General features: G+C 39.8%; 1 protein-coding gene across 6 annotated transcripts in view; it reads left to right on the forward strand.

The window, feature by feature from the left end:
- Positions 1-19,615, forward strand: part of LOC131686141 (rap1 GTPase-activating protein 1) — a 521,880-nt gene that overhangs the window by 389,822 nt on the left and 112,443 nt on the right. Inside the window, exon 1 of one of the 6 annotated variants that reach the window (XM_058970322.1) lies at positions 12,788-14,491. The exons of the other annotated variants lie outside the window; for them this stretch is intronic. Within the exon in view, the coding sequence (XP_058826305.1) occupies positions 14,360-14,491 (132 nt within the window). The 5' untranslated portion in view covers positions 12,788-14,359. Of the gene's footprint in view, positions 1-12,787; positions 14,492-19,615 lie in introns of those variants that run through there. 6 annotated transcript variants of the gene reach the window in all.

Consider the following 19,615-nt stretch of genomic DNA (forward strand, 5'->3'; position numbering starts at 1 on the left):
TTCCCTTGTTCGACGCTTTAAAGCTCTTTCTTGTTCAAAATGACAACTTAGAAGCTGCTTTCGTATATTAAAGAAGCCATATACAAAAAAAAAACTGAAAGAAAAATTTTAAACCTACCGGTATTTTGAGCCGATCCCAAGATAGACGAGTAAAACAAAACCTCAAATTTCCCATATTTTTTTATAAGGATAAAAATACCTTCAATGTAAAAAGTCCGGAATTGTTTTATTGTTAAATTTTCTTTAGACAGCATATGGCACATTGATATTATGGTTTGATTGATCCTCCTCCTAGAATTGATTTGAAGCATGTATTTGACCAATAAACAAGTGTAACCTCGACGTTTTCGAAAAAGTTATTGAAACTTCTATTATAAATAGCAGAGTTAAAATACCGAATCACTGTAATAGTACAAAAAGGCGTCAAGCATATTCGAAGCATTATAGTATTTGTGATTGGTTCCCCGTAAAACATTTGCTATGGTAATCAGCCGCGCCTACTTTGTGCTAGCAAAAACTATTCAACGACTTAATTACCATCTTCCACTGATTTTATTCACCGCTGAGTGAATCCTGAAAACAACAAAAGCTCTGCAAGTGAAAAATAATCGAAAACTGTTGCATAAACAGCCGGTAGTATGTAACAGTTCGTGTTTTGACCAGACCTAAACCGAATATAATCGAATGTTTTGCCATATTCCGCTCAATGGGGGTAGATACAACCAGCCAGAGAAGCGGCCGAGTCCAAACACTGCTGAAAAGAAAGCCGTTGTTATTGTTGTTGTAACTGTTTTCCGAGTACAATGCTTCCGTCTGATTCCGCTTGAGTGTATACACAAATGTCGAATTGGAATGCGCCCCCCGTTTTTTTTTTTATAAAACACCTTCATCGAAATTAAGCAAAAGAGGGAAACCTTTTTCTACACCATCGGTCACCTGCCTCGTTGCATCTATTTTATTTGAGTCTGTCTGTTTAATGGGCCGACGAATGTTTGAACACTTGTCAGGAATCCATTTTCTCGCTTCAAGCGAATTCAGTAGGTGTCGGGTTTCGATGTTTGATCATTTCGATACTAGCTAACACGGGCAAATTGACATAAGAATTTTGACTACATTTTCCCCAAAAAATATTAGTTTCTACCATTAATCATAGCTCTTGCATCACTGTCAATCAGTAAATCGAAATTTGACAAGTTTAAATTTCCTGTGGCACTTCACACTCGTTTCCATGGCTACGATAGTCACAAATCGCATGCCAGCCTACCGTGTTTTGACTGAGGAATGTACATTCAATTTATTCGCTTACTTACCGCGCTTGTCGCCGTCGTCTGCACCGATGACATCATCGCTACTCATTCACTCCCAATTTTTTGTTTTTGTTTTAAAAATAGCAATCTCTCCGACTATAGGTCGTATGCGTTAATTTCTCGCACATGGCGAAAGTCGACCTGCCGCCAGCAGAAAGTTACCCCTCCGCCCATGCATTTCCATCTGTCAACAGTCAGTCGGTGAAAATCTTTTTCGCGTTGCACTCGCTCCGTTTATTAGTATCATCATTATTAGCGCGCTTATTAGGATCGAATCGAGTAGCGCCAGCAATTTATGAATTCATTGCCGTCGAAAACTGGTGGAGTCTCTATGGTGACAGCGACGATGTGCGAACGTGTGCGGCGCGAGCGAGGCCAAAGTTGAACCACGACGATTCTCGCAAGCGCAACAGAGGAACGGCTTATATGTCGGCAGCGCGCATCGAAGCAAGCGAACGCTTGCGTCACATGTTGGCTATTTGAAAAAACATCAACATTGGGAGCACGTCGCATTTAGGGATGGTCAGAACAACTTAGAGTTAGAGTACTAATGCTTTTATGACATTTGAGTTCAGAGTAAAAAAAATCTTAACAATACTCTTTTCAACTTGCATACAAATACAAACAATATTAAAAATGGAGCGTGAACTCCCCCAGTAACTCACAGACCAGCATCTGAGTATGGAGGCCGGTGTAGCTGACAAAGCCAGGGATTTGAATGTGCATTCGTTTGTGTTAATGCCACAGGAAAAAAAAAACTTAACAACAGAACTAGTCAACATCTAAATATTCCTCCTACGTCGTTACTGTATGAAAAAATATAACAAAACGAAACCGACTCGACAAACGATGAATATGTCGCGCTTTCCTTCTCCTCAAACCCGTAGTCTGCGCTTCGTTGACACACAAATTACAACCGAAAAAAGCGTTCAGTCTAGTGTACGGAAAAAAATCACAGGCAAAGACGCGAAAATCCAGTTTCGGCACTCATGGAAGCACGTTTTAGACCGACTATGCGAGCAGCGCCTACTCAAACAAAAACACACTGAAAAGTATAACTAACTGCCTGTAACTTGAAACCACCGAAATACTGAGTACATTTCCTACCGTGTCCCGTCCAGTCCGTTGGGTTCTGCGAGCGGATGGGATGTCGTCGGTTGGAAATGTATTTCAACTAAACGGTGCCGTCCATCTGTCGTACGTGTAGGTAGACTGGGTTCCATTCGTAGGTACGTGTACGCTTAAGTCCCATTAAATTTTCATGACATTCAACTGGAATGTGTTTGCTAATCAGAAGCACTCGATTTTTTATTCCTAAGGGGTGCTCCCAACTTTTTTTTAGCACAAGTGATGTTAAATTCTTAATGTTTTCTTTGTTTGTCAACTGCCAAATTGGTTCTAACTTTATATTTTCTCATTTCAGGTATGTACTGCCAAAAGCACCGCATCAATTCTTCGTAAGTAAACTGATCAAAACATCGATATTCGTACCAGAACTTTTTGCCCTCAGGTAAATGAATTCAAAATTAAAGTTTATTCCTCCGTGAAAAAATATGTTTGATACTTTTTTCCATCTGCCGGTAGCGGAAAGGAACATCAAACATCCTGCCTGCTTCGTTTTTTTTTTGTGTGCTTATCCAAGCAAGCGGGCATAGCGTCACTGCAAAAACCACCCTCTGGAAAGCGGAAGCATGCTTTCACAGGCTAGAAGCCGGTGCATGTTTTTGCATGCTAAATCCATTTCGCCTATAGCTGAACATATTGCATATCTACCTCCAAACACTCTTCGCTTCGCGTACATATATTTTGCATGACAATTGCAGTACAAATACACCAACATACACATACACACAGCGAGAGAGACACGAACCAACCAATATGCAAGTCCTGTCTGCCTTTCACATCCTAACCTCTATCGCCACCCACCACTATCGCCCCGTCCTAACAACATGCTATGACGGCAGCACAGTAGGCTTTCGCGCGCGCACGGCGCATACCGAAGGGTGGGTGCGATAAGGATGGAAAGTGCCCATATGTTTTCTGGTTTTGTTTTTATTTCGCTTCCAGTTCAGACAGCCAGCCAGTCAGTCAGTTAGCGGCGGAATCCAAACGCGTCCCACTAGGTATGCATCTCAGCGATTCCTCTCTCGTTTGATTTCTCTAGATTTGCTGAACCGTTCCGTTTCGTTTGAGCGATTGTAGGGTAGGAAAAAATGCTCATTTGTTCTGCCAGACATACTGCTGAACCTTGAACAGAAGTCCGATTTTGATTTGTAAATGAGGCCGAGTGGGGAGACGGCCTGATCATCCTGAAGATCGTGGAATGGCAAAACCATCAGATCATCAGGTGGAGTATCTTCGCGAACCCGGAAGAGTACTTTGACCATTTATTGAGCGGGGATTCTGCGGATCTTATCATTGCCGATGCTTCAAAGCGCAGCTTGATGGCAGATACTACACCTGGAATACGAGTAAGAAAGTCGTCTACGTAGAAGTAATACTCGTCGGTACATCTTCTCAATATCTGTCAGCAGAGCGATAAAATCTCATCACGATAGTGAACAGATCTTGCTGAACTACAGGTCCGGTCAGAAGCGTATTACACTAGTTTACAAATTTTGGGTTAATTGCATGAAGTTAAGAAAAAAGGTGTTTTCTAAGTCAATTTTGGGTCGCTGAACACAAAAATCATATCCATTTTTTCTTTTTCAAAGAAACGTTTTTGTGATTTTTTGAAAAAGGTGTTTTTGAACACTTTTTGCAGTTTTTGGTCAATATCTCAGGAACAAATCTTCCGATTAACACAAACGAAAGGTATTGATGTGCCCATTCCAAAAATGTATTAACATGCCAGGATAAAATATCAACAATTTAGGGTTAAGAGCAACCAAAGTAAAAAAAAGTAGTGTTTGGTAAAATTACTAATTTTTGGTTGATTTTTCATAAAAAAATAAATCAGCCAAAAAAATCTTTTAAAATCTTATGTGACAGACAAACTTCTCACGTGAATTTTAAGCCTAAGATCACCAAAAACCGACAAAAACTGGTGATGTTATTACGCACCAATTGAAAATTGCTCTGTTTTTCACATATCTCTTTTGATCTTAAATAAGATTACACTAGTTTACAAGAAAAATGAAGTTACGAGAAAAAGTGTTATCTAGAATAGTTTTGGGTCGCTGAATACGAAAATAATACTCTATTTCTCTTTCAAAGAGGTTCGAGTTTTAAAAAAAAACGTTTTTCTTTTGCTTCCGCTTGCTTTTTTATTAAAGAAAGATAATTTTTCATATTTTCAGAATCTAATGTGCCAGATTTTAACAATTTTAAGGTAATCGCGATAAACTAAGAAGAAAGGTGTTTCATCAGTTTATTTTGGATCGCTGAATACGAAAACCAAGTCCATTTTTTTCAAAGAAGTATTTCAAGATTTCTTTGAAAAAGGTGCTTTTGGGCACTATTTTAGTTATTTGTCAATTATCTTGTTCAAATAGGATCCGATCGAAAAGGTATCGATGTGCCCCTTCCGAAAATGTATAATATGCGTAGATTAAATCTCGACAAACATATGATTACGGCATAAAAGCCAACTGTCAAAATTCTCTTTGAAAGGAAATTTCAGACAAACTGTTACCCGCCAATCCCAGATGTTTATAGTAAACAAAAGAAAAAAGTTTTCTCTTGCATTAACTGCTATGAACTGCGTTTGTTTGTCGAGAAATGTACATTTATTATGATTACAATCGACCAAAGTAAAAAAAAGTCCACTGTTACCTTTTTTTTAAAAAATGCATATTTCTAGTAATTTTTTTATAATACATGAAGGACAGAAGAAATTTTTTTTAGAATCTAATGAAATAAATATTCTTTTTGCATAAATTTTAAGCCAATCGTCAAAAAAATCGGACAAAACGTAGATGGTATGAAGCACTAAGTGAAAATTGTAACTTTTTATTTTTCGCACAATCTTACTTTCGCCTGAAATAAACTTCTATACTTGATAGTTATTATTTGTGTTGGGTACTGTCTTCTCGAGCTTGCATCCATCCATCCTGCGGCAGTTGAATGGTTTTGGATTATTCATTGTACAACTAAGTGCTCTTTTTAAAATGTGAAAATATCGTTGGAAAAGTTTTGTTTTGTCTGTGGTGAGTACATATTTTACGAATTAAAGGAATTTTCGCCTTCTGTTTCAACAGGCTTCACAGCATATTCTCAGTTCACAGAATATTACGTGGCTAGTGCTACGATACCACTGAGACTCCTTCCCGGTAGGTACTCGAATATTTGACGACTGGCTTATGAGACCAGTGCTACACCCTCTAAACCGCCGCACCAGGGCAGGGTCCGCTAAAATCATAAATTTTCCATTACGCTCAATGTGCCATAGCATCAACATTTTCCATCCGATATTAGTGATATTATGCTTAAAATAACGGTAATATATTATCTGTCATCTTAGATCCTGAAAGGTCCGAAAAAAATTGTTTTTCGGTAAAAAAATTCATTTAAAAATGAGTAACTTTTAAAAATGGTGCACTTTTTTTAAACTTTGGTCGCTTGCAGCACTAAAAATTGTACGTATGATCGACACATATTATATGTTTTTGGAAAAGGAATCTCGGCACTTTTCAACCTGTATATTGACTAAATTAATTTAATGATTTTGACACGAAATATTGACTAAAAACTAAAAACGAGTTTTTTGAGAATATCACAAAATCGCTTCTTTGAACAAAAAAATGAATATTGTTTTCGTGTTCAGCGACCCAAAATTAGTCTAAAAAATACTTTTTCTTGAAGCTTCATTTTTCTTGTAAACTAGTGTTATTAATCGAAAATCCTGGAGGCGTCGAACACGACCCTAACCTTCGTCGTAGTGCTCGACTCTTTGAGAGCAGAGGATGTAGAAGATAGCAATGAGACTTCACGTCATCTATACGCTCGTCGAGTCTTCTCAAATGATCGAGCTGTAGGTACTCGTCCATGAAAAAATGGCGATTAAAGTCCTTGATTGTTGGAGCTCGCTCAGGACTTCAGGATCTTCGATGCGGGGAAGACATACCTTTGAGCTGAATAAAGCTTGACCTTACTGGTGAACAACTACTAACATCGATTTGCTGCGAGAGAATGAGAGGGACCAGGGGCCAAGGATGCAAAATGCCTACCTTTTCTGCGGCTGTAATTTTTCTGCCTACATTCTCATTTCTCTCTCGATGCTGCTGTCATTCGCTAGTGCAGGACGCCCAGCGCTGTACGGCTGCCTGTGTGCAAAGCAGTAACATGACAAAAAACTACTGTCCCCAGTACAGCCACCAGACGCGAGCGGTACAGCTTCTCTTTCCTTATTTTACATTTTTTAATATTTTCAATCTTTTTAATATTTTTATTCAAAAATGACGACAATGAATGGGGCTCATTTTCGCCACGGCCGGCATCAACGCTTTCGTGTGCGGGCCTCTCCCTTTGACTATGCAGAGAAAAATGTACAAAGCGAGAGAACAAACTTTACTACGCCACACTCTCACCGAGCAGTCGGAGTACAGCAGCAAAACAAAAATGTATTCTACTGCTGTACGGGAAAATGTACTCGGTTTGGTTACCGTTCTGGCAAGAGCTGTAGTGATGCGTCGCTGTAGCGGGCTGGACGGCTTGTGCAAATGTAAATATACCGAAAAAAATGTAGTTTATCGGTACCGTTGGCATCCCTGCCAGGGGCAATTATTTCTAACTCTCCAAACTTCTGTTAAATCCAACTGTTCGCTGCTAACGGAGAAGTTCCGGAGTATGCAACGTAGAATCAGAGTCCTCTTCTCCAATTGGAATGGCGTTTCAATTACCAACGGATAACCGTTATCGAGTGAGAAATTCCTACCGGTATGGAGTTTCCAGAATTCCCATATTCACGCATAGTTTTGTTTTGTTTATTTTCCGTCAGCCTTTATCCGTACTGAATGCCAATCGCCGACAGCGGAGAGGTGACTTCACTATCTTGACCCTAGATATCGCCCCGTCAACACATAGACCTCGACTGGGATTGAATCCAGACCCACTAGGGTAAGTGGTTGTTACGCTTACCACTCAACCTCTGGTGCCATCTAATTGACGCGTAGGTATAGGCTGCGACCGATTCGAATGTCTTTTTGTGCCCCCTTCAAGCGGTTGTAGAAGGTACTGAAACTTGGAGTTCGTTGGAATGTCTCCATATGAATGCACCATCGATGTGCAGGTATCCCACCATGAAAATCAACGCAAGAAATTGCCGTTAAATCTGGATCGGTCGATCTTTGGAATACTACAGCTCACGGTATTGAAACACGCACCGCAACACTAAGTCCACTAAAAATAAATAAAACGATCGACTATAGGAAACAAGAAATATTTTCAACTAACTCTGTACAATAATAAGATCAATATGTACATTAGACTGGTACAATTTTTGACTTTTAGCTCCACCAGGCTCTACTGATTGCTTTTATGGCCCTTAGTAACTGTGTAAATTTTGGTACCGATCGGTTATGTCTACTGACCCTCCAAAAATTTCAAAGTTTATATGGAAATTAGCATGGAAAATCGGGTCAAATTGAGAATAAATTCTTTAAAAATCACCTCATCAATCAATTCATGAGAACACTATATATTTCTAAAGGTATTCGTCTACTGAACACATTCGTGGAACATTGTAAGTTTGTGAAAATTCGCTGAGAAAAGTTATTAACTAAAGAGCAGCATGACTTCAAAACAAGTGGATTTTATTATGATCATAGCAATCCCCGCATCGATATCAAGTGCATATTTCAAGTATTATTTTGCATTTCACTTTAATAATCGCTTCCAGGCGGAGTCGGAAGTTTTACCCAACCTTGATGATATAGTCGCCTGGCATAATCTTCCAATATTTTCAAATTGATTCTCCTGGAGATTACAAATTTTTACCCAGAATTACGATCTGGTAAACTTGGAGGTCATATTTGTTACAAAAATATTGGCATATGTTCCTCTAGCCACAGCAGGACTCACTTGGGGGTACGATGAGTCGGTAGTCGAAAAAGTTCCACATGCTGGGTCAGTGTTGGCAAATGAATAAGTCTGCTACGATCATCGTAGGGAGCGAGATGAAAGGCATATGCCCAAGGTAGCAGACGAAGCGCGTAGCATATGAAGCGACTTTGCACGCTTTCGGTTCTATTGATGTGAACGCTGTGGTAGGGTTTCCGTAATGAGGAAGCGTATTCCAGGATGCTGAGAACGATTGAGCTGTGAAGCGTGTTGAGGCAGTAGTCGTCTTCGATGGATTTTATTCGATGGCGATATGTTATACAAAAGAGCAGTAGAACAACACGGCCAATCAAATGTTATAATAATACATCTGCGTGTCCCAATTCACACAAAAGCACGGCATTCTGTCATATACGTCCAAATCCACTGTATCAATCAGTTCGCGAGCCCAAATCTTTTCATCTTCTCTACAGCAAGACGATGGGAAACTCTGCCAAGCACTTTGGACAAGTCATCGTATATAGCATCCATTTGTTGCCTTTTCTCCAAATGTTCGATCAGATTGTGGACATAACACTGTATTCGTTGTGGTAGAACGTTTTCTAACCAAACCGCGTTGTTCTTCGGTGAGGATATGATGCACGGACTCACATTATTTCATTCGCAATTAATACGCAAGCTGCCGTCGCTTGTAAAAAATTTCTTCTCTTGAAGTACGGCAATGTCCTGTCTTTTGGATCCAGTTGTACGGTTGAATTAGTTTCGGTTCAGTACGAATCATTTTTGTTGTCTACCTGTGAAGGGATATAGATGATTTCCATGGTACGTGCTTTTCAGTAGTCAGGGTTAGTCCCTCTCCTCTGATTTGTAGCGGCGTCTATCTGGTTTGGAGTATGGGTGGTTTTTAGGTACTGTATCGCGCTGCGTAAGTACGAGTTATGCAAATTTTGGAGTTTATGTAGATTCGTCGAGTACCGTACTCTACGTGGCTTCGCTTCCCGAGCATCTTGATTATGTTTCGCTGCTTCTTTGTCCCAGATGTTTGCGATGTGTTTTCTGTGAGTACACTGTACATGTTCTATAGACTGTAAATCCCAAGTAACGATGGGTGTTATCGAGGTGTGCGTATTCCCAACCTATTTTTATTTTAACTCCGTTGATGTTTTTCCTCATGAAGGCCAATATTACACTTTTAAAAACGTTGAATCTGAGTTCTAGCTTTTCGAGACCGGCTTGGTGCTAGGCCAGGTAGTTGTTGGCTTTTCTGTTGTTTCTTCTGGGCTAATTCCAATTACCACCACAATAAAGTCGTCAGCAAACTGGAAAAGTTCACCACTATCAAGAACGATCTTTTTTCACATTGCAGATGTAGAAATTGGACAGTATCGGAGATAGTGGGCATTCTGGGGGGTGAAGTTCACTAGTCTCTTTATAAGCGACTCCTTCATGTGTCTTAAAGATGACTCGTCGATCGCTGAGCCAAGTGTGGAGCCAAAAGATTAGCTTATTTGGAATGTTCAAGGATTTTGGGGCGATTGGGAGTTTTTGAAGGTTGGCAAAGTCAGAATCCTGCGATAGATCTAAGAATTCTGCGGTGGTGTGTTTCTTTTCCAGTTGAGCGTCATTCACTTTGTTGATGACGTAGTTGACGCAGCTCGGAGCCGAGCAGTATTTCCGGAAGCCGAACGATCGAGTGGGGTGCAGGTTTTATATTTCTACTATCTCATTCAGTCTACTGATAATCACCAAGTGATGAGCTGGAGATTAACATTCATTAAAACGATGGGGCGGCTTTCGAATTCCAGGATGTTTTTTATGCTAAACCTCCTGTCGCTAGTCTGAGATCGATTACAGTACTGCTCCAGTTGATCGTAGCGTGCCATCGTTAAGCAGTACGAGTTTTTTTAGGGTTCCAAAATTCTTTGGAACAGATTGGCGAGCTATTGTCCTAACTTTGGTGATGGCTATTGAAGTCGCCCCCCGATGAGGATTCCCCCTTGCATGTTTTTAAGTGTCCCAAAGAACTCCAGAAATTTAGAATTTTGAAGGTGAGACCTGCACTGATATCAGTGTGAGTGGATGCAAGCCTTTTGTTAGCTTGATCCCTATCGGTTCAATTCGCAAGAGGTCCTCGAACTGAATCGTTTCGTAGTCCAGTGCCTCGTGTACCAGAATGCCTACTCCTCCTCAGGTAGGCTCTGTAAACTCCCCAGTTTGGCGATTTTTTAGAATTTTGCGAAGCCTTTGCTTCTCAGAAACTTCCCGAGAAAAGCAAATAGCTTGGGAAATTCTTCTACGTGTTCATCATCTCTAGAATCAACGTTTTTGTTTTGGTTATCCTCTTGTTCCGAGATGTTGTTTACTGCTTTCTTCTTCTCTTGTTTCCTAGTGTCGCAAGTGTGACGTTCCGCTCTCTACGATTCGTTTGCTTCTCTAAAACGTCTTAATGTGTGATTAAATTTCATTATTTTCAAGAAGAAATTAACATATATCATTTGGATTTAAATGATACAGCGCTGATATTTCCAGAAATATTTACTGCTCTCTATAACATAAAATATCTGAAATAGAAATTTATTGAGCTCCTGATTATTCGAATTCGAACTTTGTTACATAATACTTCCACTTCTGTGTTAAACAAGTTATCTGAATTTAGGTCATTATTTAGTATTTCATTTTGTATCATTTTTAGGCTTGTTCTTTGGCATTCAACGTACGTTGAAGATGTTTTATTATTCCTAAATCATTTTCCCAACTGAAAGCGCAAACAATGCAGATCACCCATGATTCTTTCAGAATTTATTAAACAGTTTTTCATACCGATTTATCGAAAAATTTTAAAGTCAGATTCCAAACCCAGTTCTTTAGAAATTTTGCAAACGTTTTCTGTTGCAGCTTATCTTAGCTTTTCTTTACCGTATTCATGTAGAAACATCTCAACATGATTTCCTTATTTTGTTCCAGCATTCAGAAACTTATATTTTCTTTGAACTTTTTGGTCCAATGTATTATCGTTCACTAGAGCATATTAGTCAGGATTTTATGCAGATTCTGGTTGTCTAGTGGTTGTCAGATGTTCTCAGAATACTTTTAGTTTTTTTTTGTTAGATTTTGCCACTTTCAGCCATTTTCTCGAGACACTCTAGAAACATTTGGGTTTTTAACAGATGCGTTCAAAATATTGACAAGTTATTTCCCTTTCTTTCTATTTTGTGAACTGAATGCGAATTATTGCAAAAGCAAAACCAAGAGAAAATGTCGTACTAGCAAACCTATAATAATGTGATTATTGTTTTACGGCATGATTAAAAGAGACTCGCCCATCATATTTCGCTCGTTTCACTGTAAGTTACTGCCAGTTTGGGTTGTTGGAGTGGAGTTATATGGAAAAACGTAATCATAACCACATCAACTGAGCTTAGCACTTTTTTTGGTTCCATTTTGGGTCACAAATAACTGTGCAAAATTTAGGGTCGATTCGTTTTGACCCGGCGTGGCGCATTGCGTTTGAAATTTTTATGGAAATTAGTATGGTAAAACCTACTTTTTTGTATTTTCAATTCTACAGACTACAATTCTTCGTGCAGTATGCCAATAGTTAGATAGAAGTGTAGTCCAGGATGCGCTGAACAACTATGCCGAAGGATGCATGGTGCTAGAATGTCTCTACAACAAGTTATAGCTGTTCAAAGTTCGATAGATCGAATTAATTGCCAAAAATCCTTTTTTTTTGACAACACTGCGGGTGTACCAATGATATTTCTTATTGCACACCAAAATAACATCAGTCAGGTATCAGTCATGTACAAAATGAAATAACTTCTACCATTACCTTTATATGTTGATTAATTTAAAATTGCTGGCATTCCCGTTGTCAAACATCCAGCGATTATTATCACCTTGCTATATCTACGCTGATGTGAACATGGTAAAAGAGACGTATAATTAGATAGATAGTTGAAATACAAAAAATAATTTGTTGAAATTACGGTTCATTAGTTTTTTGTGACCAGCAAACATAATACTGTTGTTTTTTTACAGTTTATGGATTGCATTTTCCTGTCCTTACTGATGAAAACCCTAAAAAATGACCGGATATTTAGCACATTATTCATATTTTTTACAATAATAGCTATTACATGGAAGTGAACAACTATTCAAAAGCTAACATTTTCATTACACGCTGACGGCCTTACCTATTCAAAAACACAACGTCCGTCATAACCGGATATGGCGTTCGGAACTTGAAATTTCGAACATCCAATCCAAAACAAGCATCCCTTTTTTTCACCAGCCTACAAGCAACCCACTTTCCACCCAGTTCCCAACCACGAATATGTTTCCCTCAACACAAGCGAACATCTCATAGTAGGCTCAAATGTTTTCCGCCTTCTCCCTCTCTCTCTGACTCTCATTTTTTTGAATTTCGTCAGCACCAGCGCCAAACAGCCTACTAGCTCTCTCATTCGCAAGTAAGCCGCTGTCGTGTACGGTCGTTATGCTGTAGATTACGTGCGTTTTCGTCGCCGTTACCATCAAAGTCATCTTGTGCTTGTTGTTGGTGATACGATCAAACCGTGTTTACTGTGCTGCGCTCAGTGGTTAATGTTGTTTATAGCGGAACGTGTTTGCAGTGTGATGTGATTGGTGAGAAGGCGTTCTTTTTAGCACCCACAGTCGGCTGGTCGCTCATAAACACACACACACACACAGACGGCAAAATCCGATTTCGCATCGAAACTCGATCCTTGCTTTGGCGGATCATCATCATCATCACCAGCGTGTTGTGTTGGGTGTTTGCGTGTTTTGTGTTCTTGAAACCGATCCGCGTCTACAAATTCCGTAACTTGATCATCTTGGCCTTGCGGCGTGCGATCGATCCGTGAAAAAATAGGTGTGAAGCGTTACGATATATGAGATCTATTTGCCTATAGGCTACTGCGATCGTGTCGAAAAAGTAGAAAGTGATTGAATCCGCCAAGGAGTTGGGTGGATGCAAAACGCGTAAAGCACCGAGCATGAAAGCCATTTGAAATTGTCGTTGTTGGCGCGCGCGCGAAGCAGACGCCTCGAACAAAACATAGCCAAGTAACCGAATCGAAGAGTGTGTTTAGCTTAGGAAAGTGATTCGAAAGTGAGAGTTTAGTTTTTTTTTTCGGCTAAATACCGATGGTTTTGCTGGATTCCGTTTAATCGGCCAAAGTGGACCAACGATTAATTAAACTGCTTCTCTGTGACATCTGATTAACTCGGACGGAAGTGAGATTTTAGTGATTTGGATTTAGCTTTTCGTTTCCTGTGCGCTTCGAAATAAAAACAAACTCCGGTGATCGGTGCCAATGAAAGTTTTTTTCGTTTGTTTGTTTTTTCATTCGCGTTTAACTGCTAGTTTGGTGAATTAAAAAGTCCGAAGAGCGTTCGAGTTCGATCCGTAGGAAATTGTTGGAGAAAATCTCATTTCTCCTATATTGACTTTCGCCTGTAATAATAACAACTGATGATAGCGACTGTATTGTATGAATGAAGCAAACGTAACGACGGAAAGTGTTTTGACCGGCTGCACCGCGACGCGCCTGCTCCCCACGAATACAGGCAGCAGGAGTAGGCCTCTCACCCGCTTCCCACTCGTTGTCGTTGTTCGCTAGACAGCCTGGAGCACAAGGGAAGGAGGCACACAGCCAACACGGAGTCACGTCTGACGATGAGTCATCGTTTGGGTTGAAGGAGGAGGTGAAAAAAAATGCAACCAGCCTGCGAAGCCGTCGAGTAATTCTAGTTTCAGTCCCAACAAAACGAGAATGTTTGAAAGTTCAGTTTGCTGCCAATTCTTACACGACATTATGGAAGTGTGTCAAGCAAGTCCGCTGAATCGTGAGCTGCAAAAGTAGAGTTACCCAGAACCTAGATCGCTGCCCGAAAAACCTTGAAACGAGAGACGCTGTGTTGGGGAGGTAACTGAACACCAGCGCAGCCTCATCATTGGCTACGGCAAAGCTAGAACGGTGGCCTTCCACAACGAAGGAGGAGAGCGTCGCTGGGTGCGACAGGCAGTGATGGGGGTCCTTCGGTGGCGGGATTTACCCGGAAACCGTACTTCCGTCAGCAGCAGTAGTACCACCACGAGTAATAGTAATACCATAAACAACAATAATAACAACAACAACGGCAACAACAATAGAGTAGAGGTAAATTTATGTTCCCAGCGAATTTCAGCTTAGTTCTGCCGAATCGAATTTTTCGTTACTTTCACATGCTTTCAGCGAAATAAGCCGGAGAAGCCGTATTTCATGCAGGGTTGGAAATGGAACTAAGCTGTGTAGGGATTTGTTTTTACGATTTTAGAGTGAGCTTTGGTGGATGTGAAGGTCTTTGTTTTATTCACTTTAGTTGGAAATTTGTTTTAACCGTGAAAGATAATTGGTTTGTAGAGGAGATTTGAATAGATGTTTCCGTGTTACGTGTTAAATCAAACAACATTAGTAAGTTGAACAAATCTTGTATCATAGCAATGATATTAGTGTTCGGTAATTTGGGAAACGTGACTCACGTTTCTTAAACTACTGAACACTAACATTGTGGTGCTACAAAGTTTTTTGAACTTCCCGTTGTTGCTTAACAGTTATGTGTCCAACAAAAAAAAACACTTAACAGGCCAACGAGGGTACCCGGGTACCCACAAATTGAAATGCTCATAACTATGGCTTCCTTTAACCGATTTGGACACTTTTAGATGTTTTGGATTCAGGAACTTGTCCACTTTTTGATTCTGCACAATAGAACCGGTATAATGGATCTGGTTTTTGGTAATCCGGATTTTTCGGAGTAATGTACTTGGATATGATTTGTAAATTTTAATAATGTACTAGCAATATGAGTATCAAAACTCTTCAAATTGTCTCGGAAGTCTACTTTTTATTGTTACGGGACCCTATGGCAATTTGAAAAATGGAATTGGAATAGAATGGCCACTCACGGCCCCACGGGAACCTGCTCCGGAATGTCCGTTCCGGGGTCAAATCACCAAATGGTTCCAAAACCATGAGATACAGCCTACTGATGCAATTCCAAGAATTTTGATACCCATATTGCTAGTATTCCATTGAAGTTCGCAAATAGTACCCCAGCACTGGAACCTGCTTCCGGAAACCCGGATTCCCGAGAACCGAAAGAAGTAACTCAATTCATTTTTACCAAGTCCAAAAGTGGATGAGTTCCTGAATCCAAAACGGCCAAAAGTATCGAAATCGGTTGGATATTACCTTAGTTACGGGCATTTTAGTTTTGTGGGTACCCGGGTACTCACGTCGGCCTGTTACGTAGTAAAAAAATTCAGGAGCCCCTTCTCACTCCCACCCTTACTATATCAACAATATTATTAACCCAAAAGCTTGACTTAGTGAAGTTCTAAGATGTCACAAAGTTTAAATTTCCATCTGTGGAAAAAACATAGGAATTTAATTAATTGAAACTTAAAAAGGTACCCGGGTACCGCGTCGGACACACAACGGTTAAATCATAAATAACACAGAAACATCTATTCAAGTCTTCTCTATAAACGAATTATCTTCTATGGTTAAAAACGTTTCCAAACTTTATACAATATTAAATTGCTATCACAAGCCGTTAACATAAAACTAAACATATTTGCTCATGATCCCATGCTTGTCCTGAAGTTATGGATTTTTTTCTTATCATTTTAGGAGAACAAGCTGAAAAATTAAAACTCGATTATTAGAAGATTCTTCATAAAATGACCACATTTCAAAAGTCCAACAATTCGCACATGAATATTGTTAATTGCAAAGCACGCAGAAATATTGATTCTAAAGGCGAAATTTTAAAATATATCCCAAAATGTTGTTTACTGTACCAGTGCCGCCGAAAGCAAAAGCTAAATATTGCAAGCTTCATAGAGTCTTTTAAAATAAAACACATGAAGAGTTTTTTAAGTTAGACCTTTCAGGGCTGATGCGTGTTACAGTTTTAGCTCCCGAATCGTCATCCGTGTAGCGTGTGTGGATCCATAGGCTTTCATCCTCAATATTCATTTCATCTTGCCATTTCGGTTATTTTCTCGTGTGGAATACAAGTCTTTCTAGTATGATACACAGCTGTTGTACTGAGTACCACAGAGACCTGCTGCCACACTGCATTCCGTTTAACTACGATTTTCTATTTTCCATTCGTACGTTAGCTTCTGGGTATACTCCTCCCCAAAATCCAGAGCCGGCAATTATTTTAGTCGTATAGTACACTAAGCACCTGGAACCAACCCTTCTAAATGGAACACTTATTTCGACTTCTTTTATGACTTTCCTCAGTTGGTTTGTAAGGCGGATCAAGATTTCAGCGCTCTTCCAAAGCTGGCCGAAGTCAGGAGTCTTTGTGAAATCAGTTTTTCGCATGCAGATCGGTTTACTGAGCGGACGATTTATTAGGGAATTCTACCCGCCTATATCCTACAACAATGCGAATAATTTCTAAGAATATTGCTTCCTTTACCAATCAACGTTATATTTATTCCAATGATTGAAAAAATGTAAAAATATCGAAAAATCCGATTTCCAAAAGATTGGATCAAAGTTCTTTCGAGTTAAATTGTTACTCATTTCATGTATCTGATTGAAGGCGACGGAGGGTTTATCTGTTTAGGAGACTCTATATCAAATCCAGTGTATTGAAGAGACAAGTTTTAGGAGCTGTGACCGTGTTGGTGGATTGTTGATTACGGTGCATACTTAAATTTCCTATCGAAGTTCCGTCACTACATTCCGGTTATGTCCCAGACATTACCCATCCATCTTTTTGCGCATGCGAATGAAACAATTTTAGATCTATTGCTGATCAAGGTTTTTACACATTCTTCTTGCCAGTTACTAAGAAACTAATTACTAATCGGTAGGATCCAGTCATACATCGAGTGAACGTAGGTGATTACATTTCTACTTCACTTCTGATTTGTTTTTCTATTCATCATATCTTTCCTATTTACTGTCTCTTCCATCGTAATCCGGGCTCTAGTCCATGTATAAATAAATTCTCCTTAAAAGACTCTTAAAGTGATGGTAAAATGGATGAACGAACATGATACGTCACCGAAAACTACGACTTCCTGTTTAAAATCATACACATTGAACTCAGTCGGACCATATCTGATGTTCTTTGGGATTACAGATAATTCGCTGACTATTGTAAACATTTTGAAAAACGTGACGCAGAAATATTCAACCATGACAGATATCGTGAAAGTTCACCCAGTGGATCAAATCAAGCAAATGACGGCAAAGCCGTTTATAAAGGACTATCTTGTATACAGGCCCGCTCGCAAGGTTGAGATCGACGGCGTGGTTATTGATTGGAGTTTTTCGAATTTTTCGTTGATCTGCTGAAGCACGGGGTTGGCATCTTGTTCCAGTGAGGGAAGATTTGTTTCGCGCGTCATACATTGCACCATTGCACTGAATCCAAGTAAAGAGAATCATGAGAATGACTCTTGCATTTGGTATACTTGTTATAAGGAGATTCCGCGAGTAATCGGGAAATGAGATGAACAGAGGTGCTGAGATGAATTAAAGAGTGGCTACCATACCAGTGGCTTGTCTCAGAATATTCATTCTCACAATACTTGTTTTAGGAACGTAGACAAATCGTGTAGTCATTCCTCGATTTTTTCGTCGTACATATACTCGAGAACGCTACACGCAACGACGCGTCGAAGATTGGCAACCATTGTGTGTACCTCAAATACACTTTTAACAAACCCACAGGGTACCCAGGTACCGCAAAACTGGCATGCTCGGAACTATGGCAATTTCTAACCGATTGAGACACATTTAGTTATTTTGAATTCAGGAACTCATCCACTTGTTGGACTCTAATGAAACGACAACTTTATCTTTCCGCATAAAATCTTGATATCCGGTAGCATATCCCAGCACTGGGATACTATTAGTGGGTTTCATTCATTCATTCTATTTTTCCTACGTCCAGTAGCTATCTTTTTTCCTGACAACAAGCAATTATGGTCATCCTGAATTTTCAAACCGAACACAGCTCAAAAATATTAGCATCTCCGAATAAATTTCAACGCCAAATTTTAGTTCAATCGGACATGTAGTCGAAGATGTGTGCCTTGTAACTTTGCCGGACAAACTCTGTTGAATGGCCGATTGTACCCCGAACGTAATCGCAAAGATTTCTGCTTGGAATACAATACAGTATCTACCTAGCGAGTGAGATTGTTCCAATCTCATTTCACGACAGTAGACACCAGCTTCAGCCCGTCCCTCCATCAGAGAACCGTCAATGTGTTTGCTGTTGTCTTTCCAGATAGCCAGACAACCACTCCTCTCAAAGGGGGAATTTTCACATGGAATGTCCTGTAAGGAAAACTACATATGAGTATAATATCGCTGGGAGCAAGAATATCTTCACCCCATGTAACCATTTGTGACCACAATCGTGTATGACTGGTAGCAAGATCAACATGGTTACTGTTCCAAAGTCCGGTAAGCTGCAGGCTGTATGCACATGATAGTGCGTCTTGTTTGAGGGGTGTGTGTAATGGTTTGATATTTAGAAGTACCTCAAGAGCAGCAGTTGAAGGTGTGGAGAAAGCATCAGTCATGCGCCATTGTTTGCAGATGGTTTAAATTTGACTGGACCGTCATCACCTCTTCCGTCTGCCACCATACAATAAAATGACAGTATTGAACGTACAATTGTCGTGTAAATATAGTAGAGACGTAATTGGGTTTGAGACACCAGGTCTTTCCACAAATTCGTCTGCCCTTCCCGACCAGTTCTGTTCTGAATCCAATATAATTCCAACTTATTTAACTTGATCTGCACGCAGTAGATCAGAATCAAAACCAAACCCCGGTTGTTAAACGTTTCTTAGTGAAAAGATCTATTGAAGTTTTGTTTTGATTAACTGATGATTTAACTTGTCGACACCACGACAGCTCTTAATGCTAGTTGCATTAAGTCAAAGTTCAGTAATTAGTGGTTGGTAATCGACAGCAAATCCAAAGTTCCATAACAAAGGTGACAGAACGCCACCCTAAGGACAACCACAAATACTTAACTTCCGTATCTCTGTCTGTCTCAGTGACGAGCAAAGAATACGGTTACTAAGCATTACGTTTATCCGTTTATTCCATAGATTGCCGAACAGCCAAGAAGATTATCTTTTACTTAAGGGCGGATTTCATTAGTTTTAACTAATAACCGAAGCTCAAATGTTTGCAATATTTCTTCAACAACGTAAAGCGAACCCCTTTCTCTATCCTCTGCCTAAATTGATCAAT

The sequence above is a fragment of the Topomyia yanbarensis genome, chromosome 2 (genome assembly GCF_030247195.1).
Source record: "Topomyia yanbarensis strain Yona2022 chromosome 2, ASM3024719v1, whole genome shotgun sequence".
NCBI classification, from domain to species: domain Eukaryota; kingdom Metazoa; phylum Arthropoda; class Insecta; order Diptera; family Culicidae; genus Topomyia; species Topomyia yanbarensis.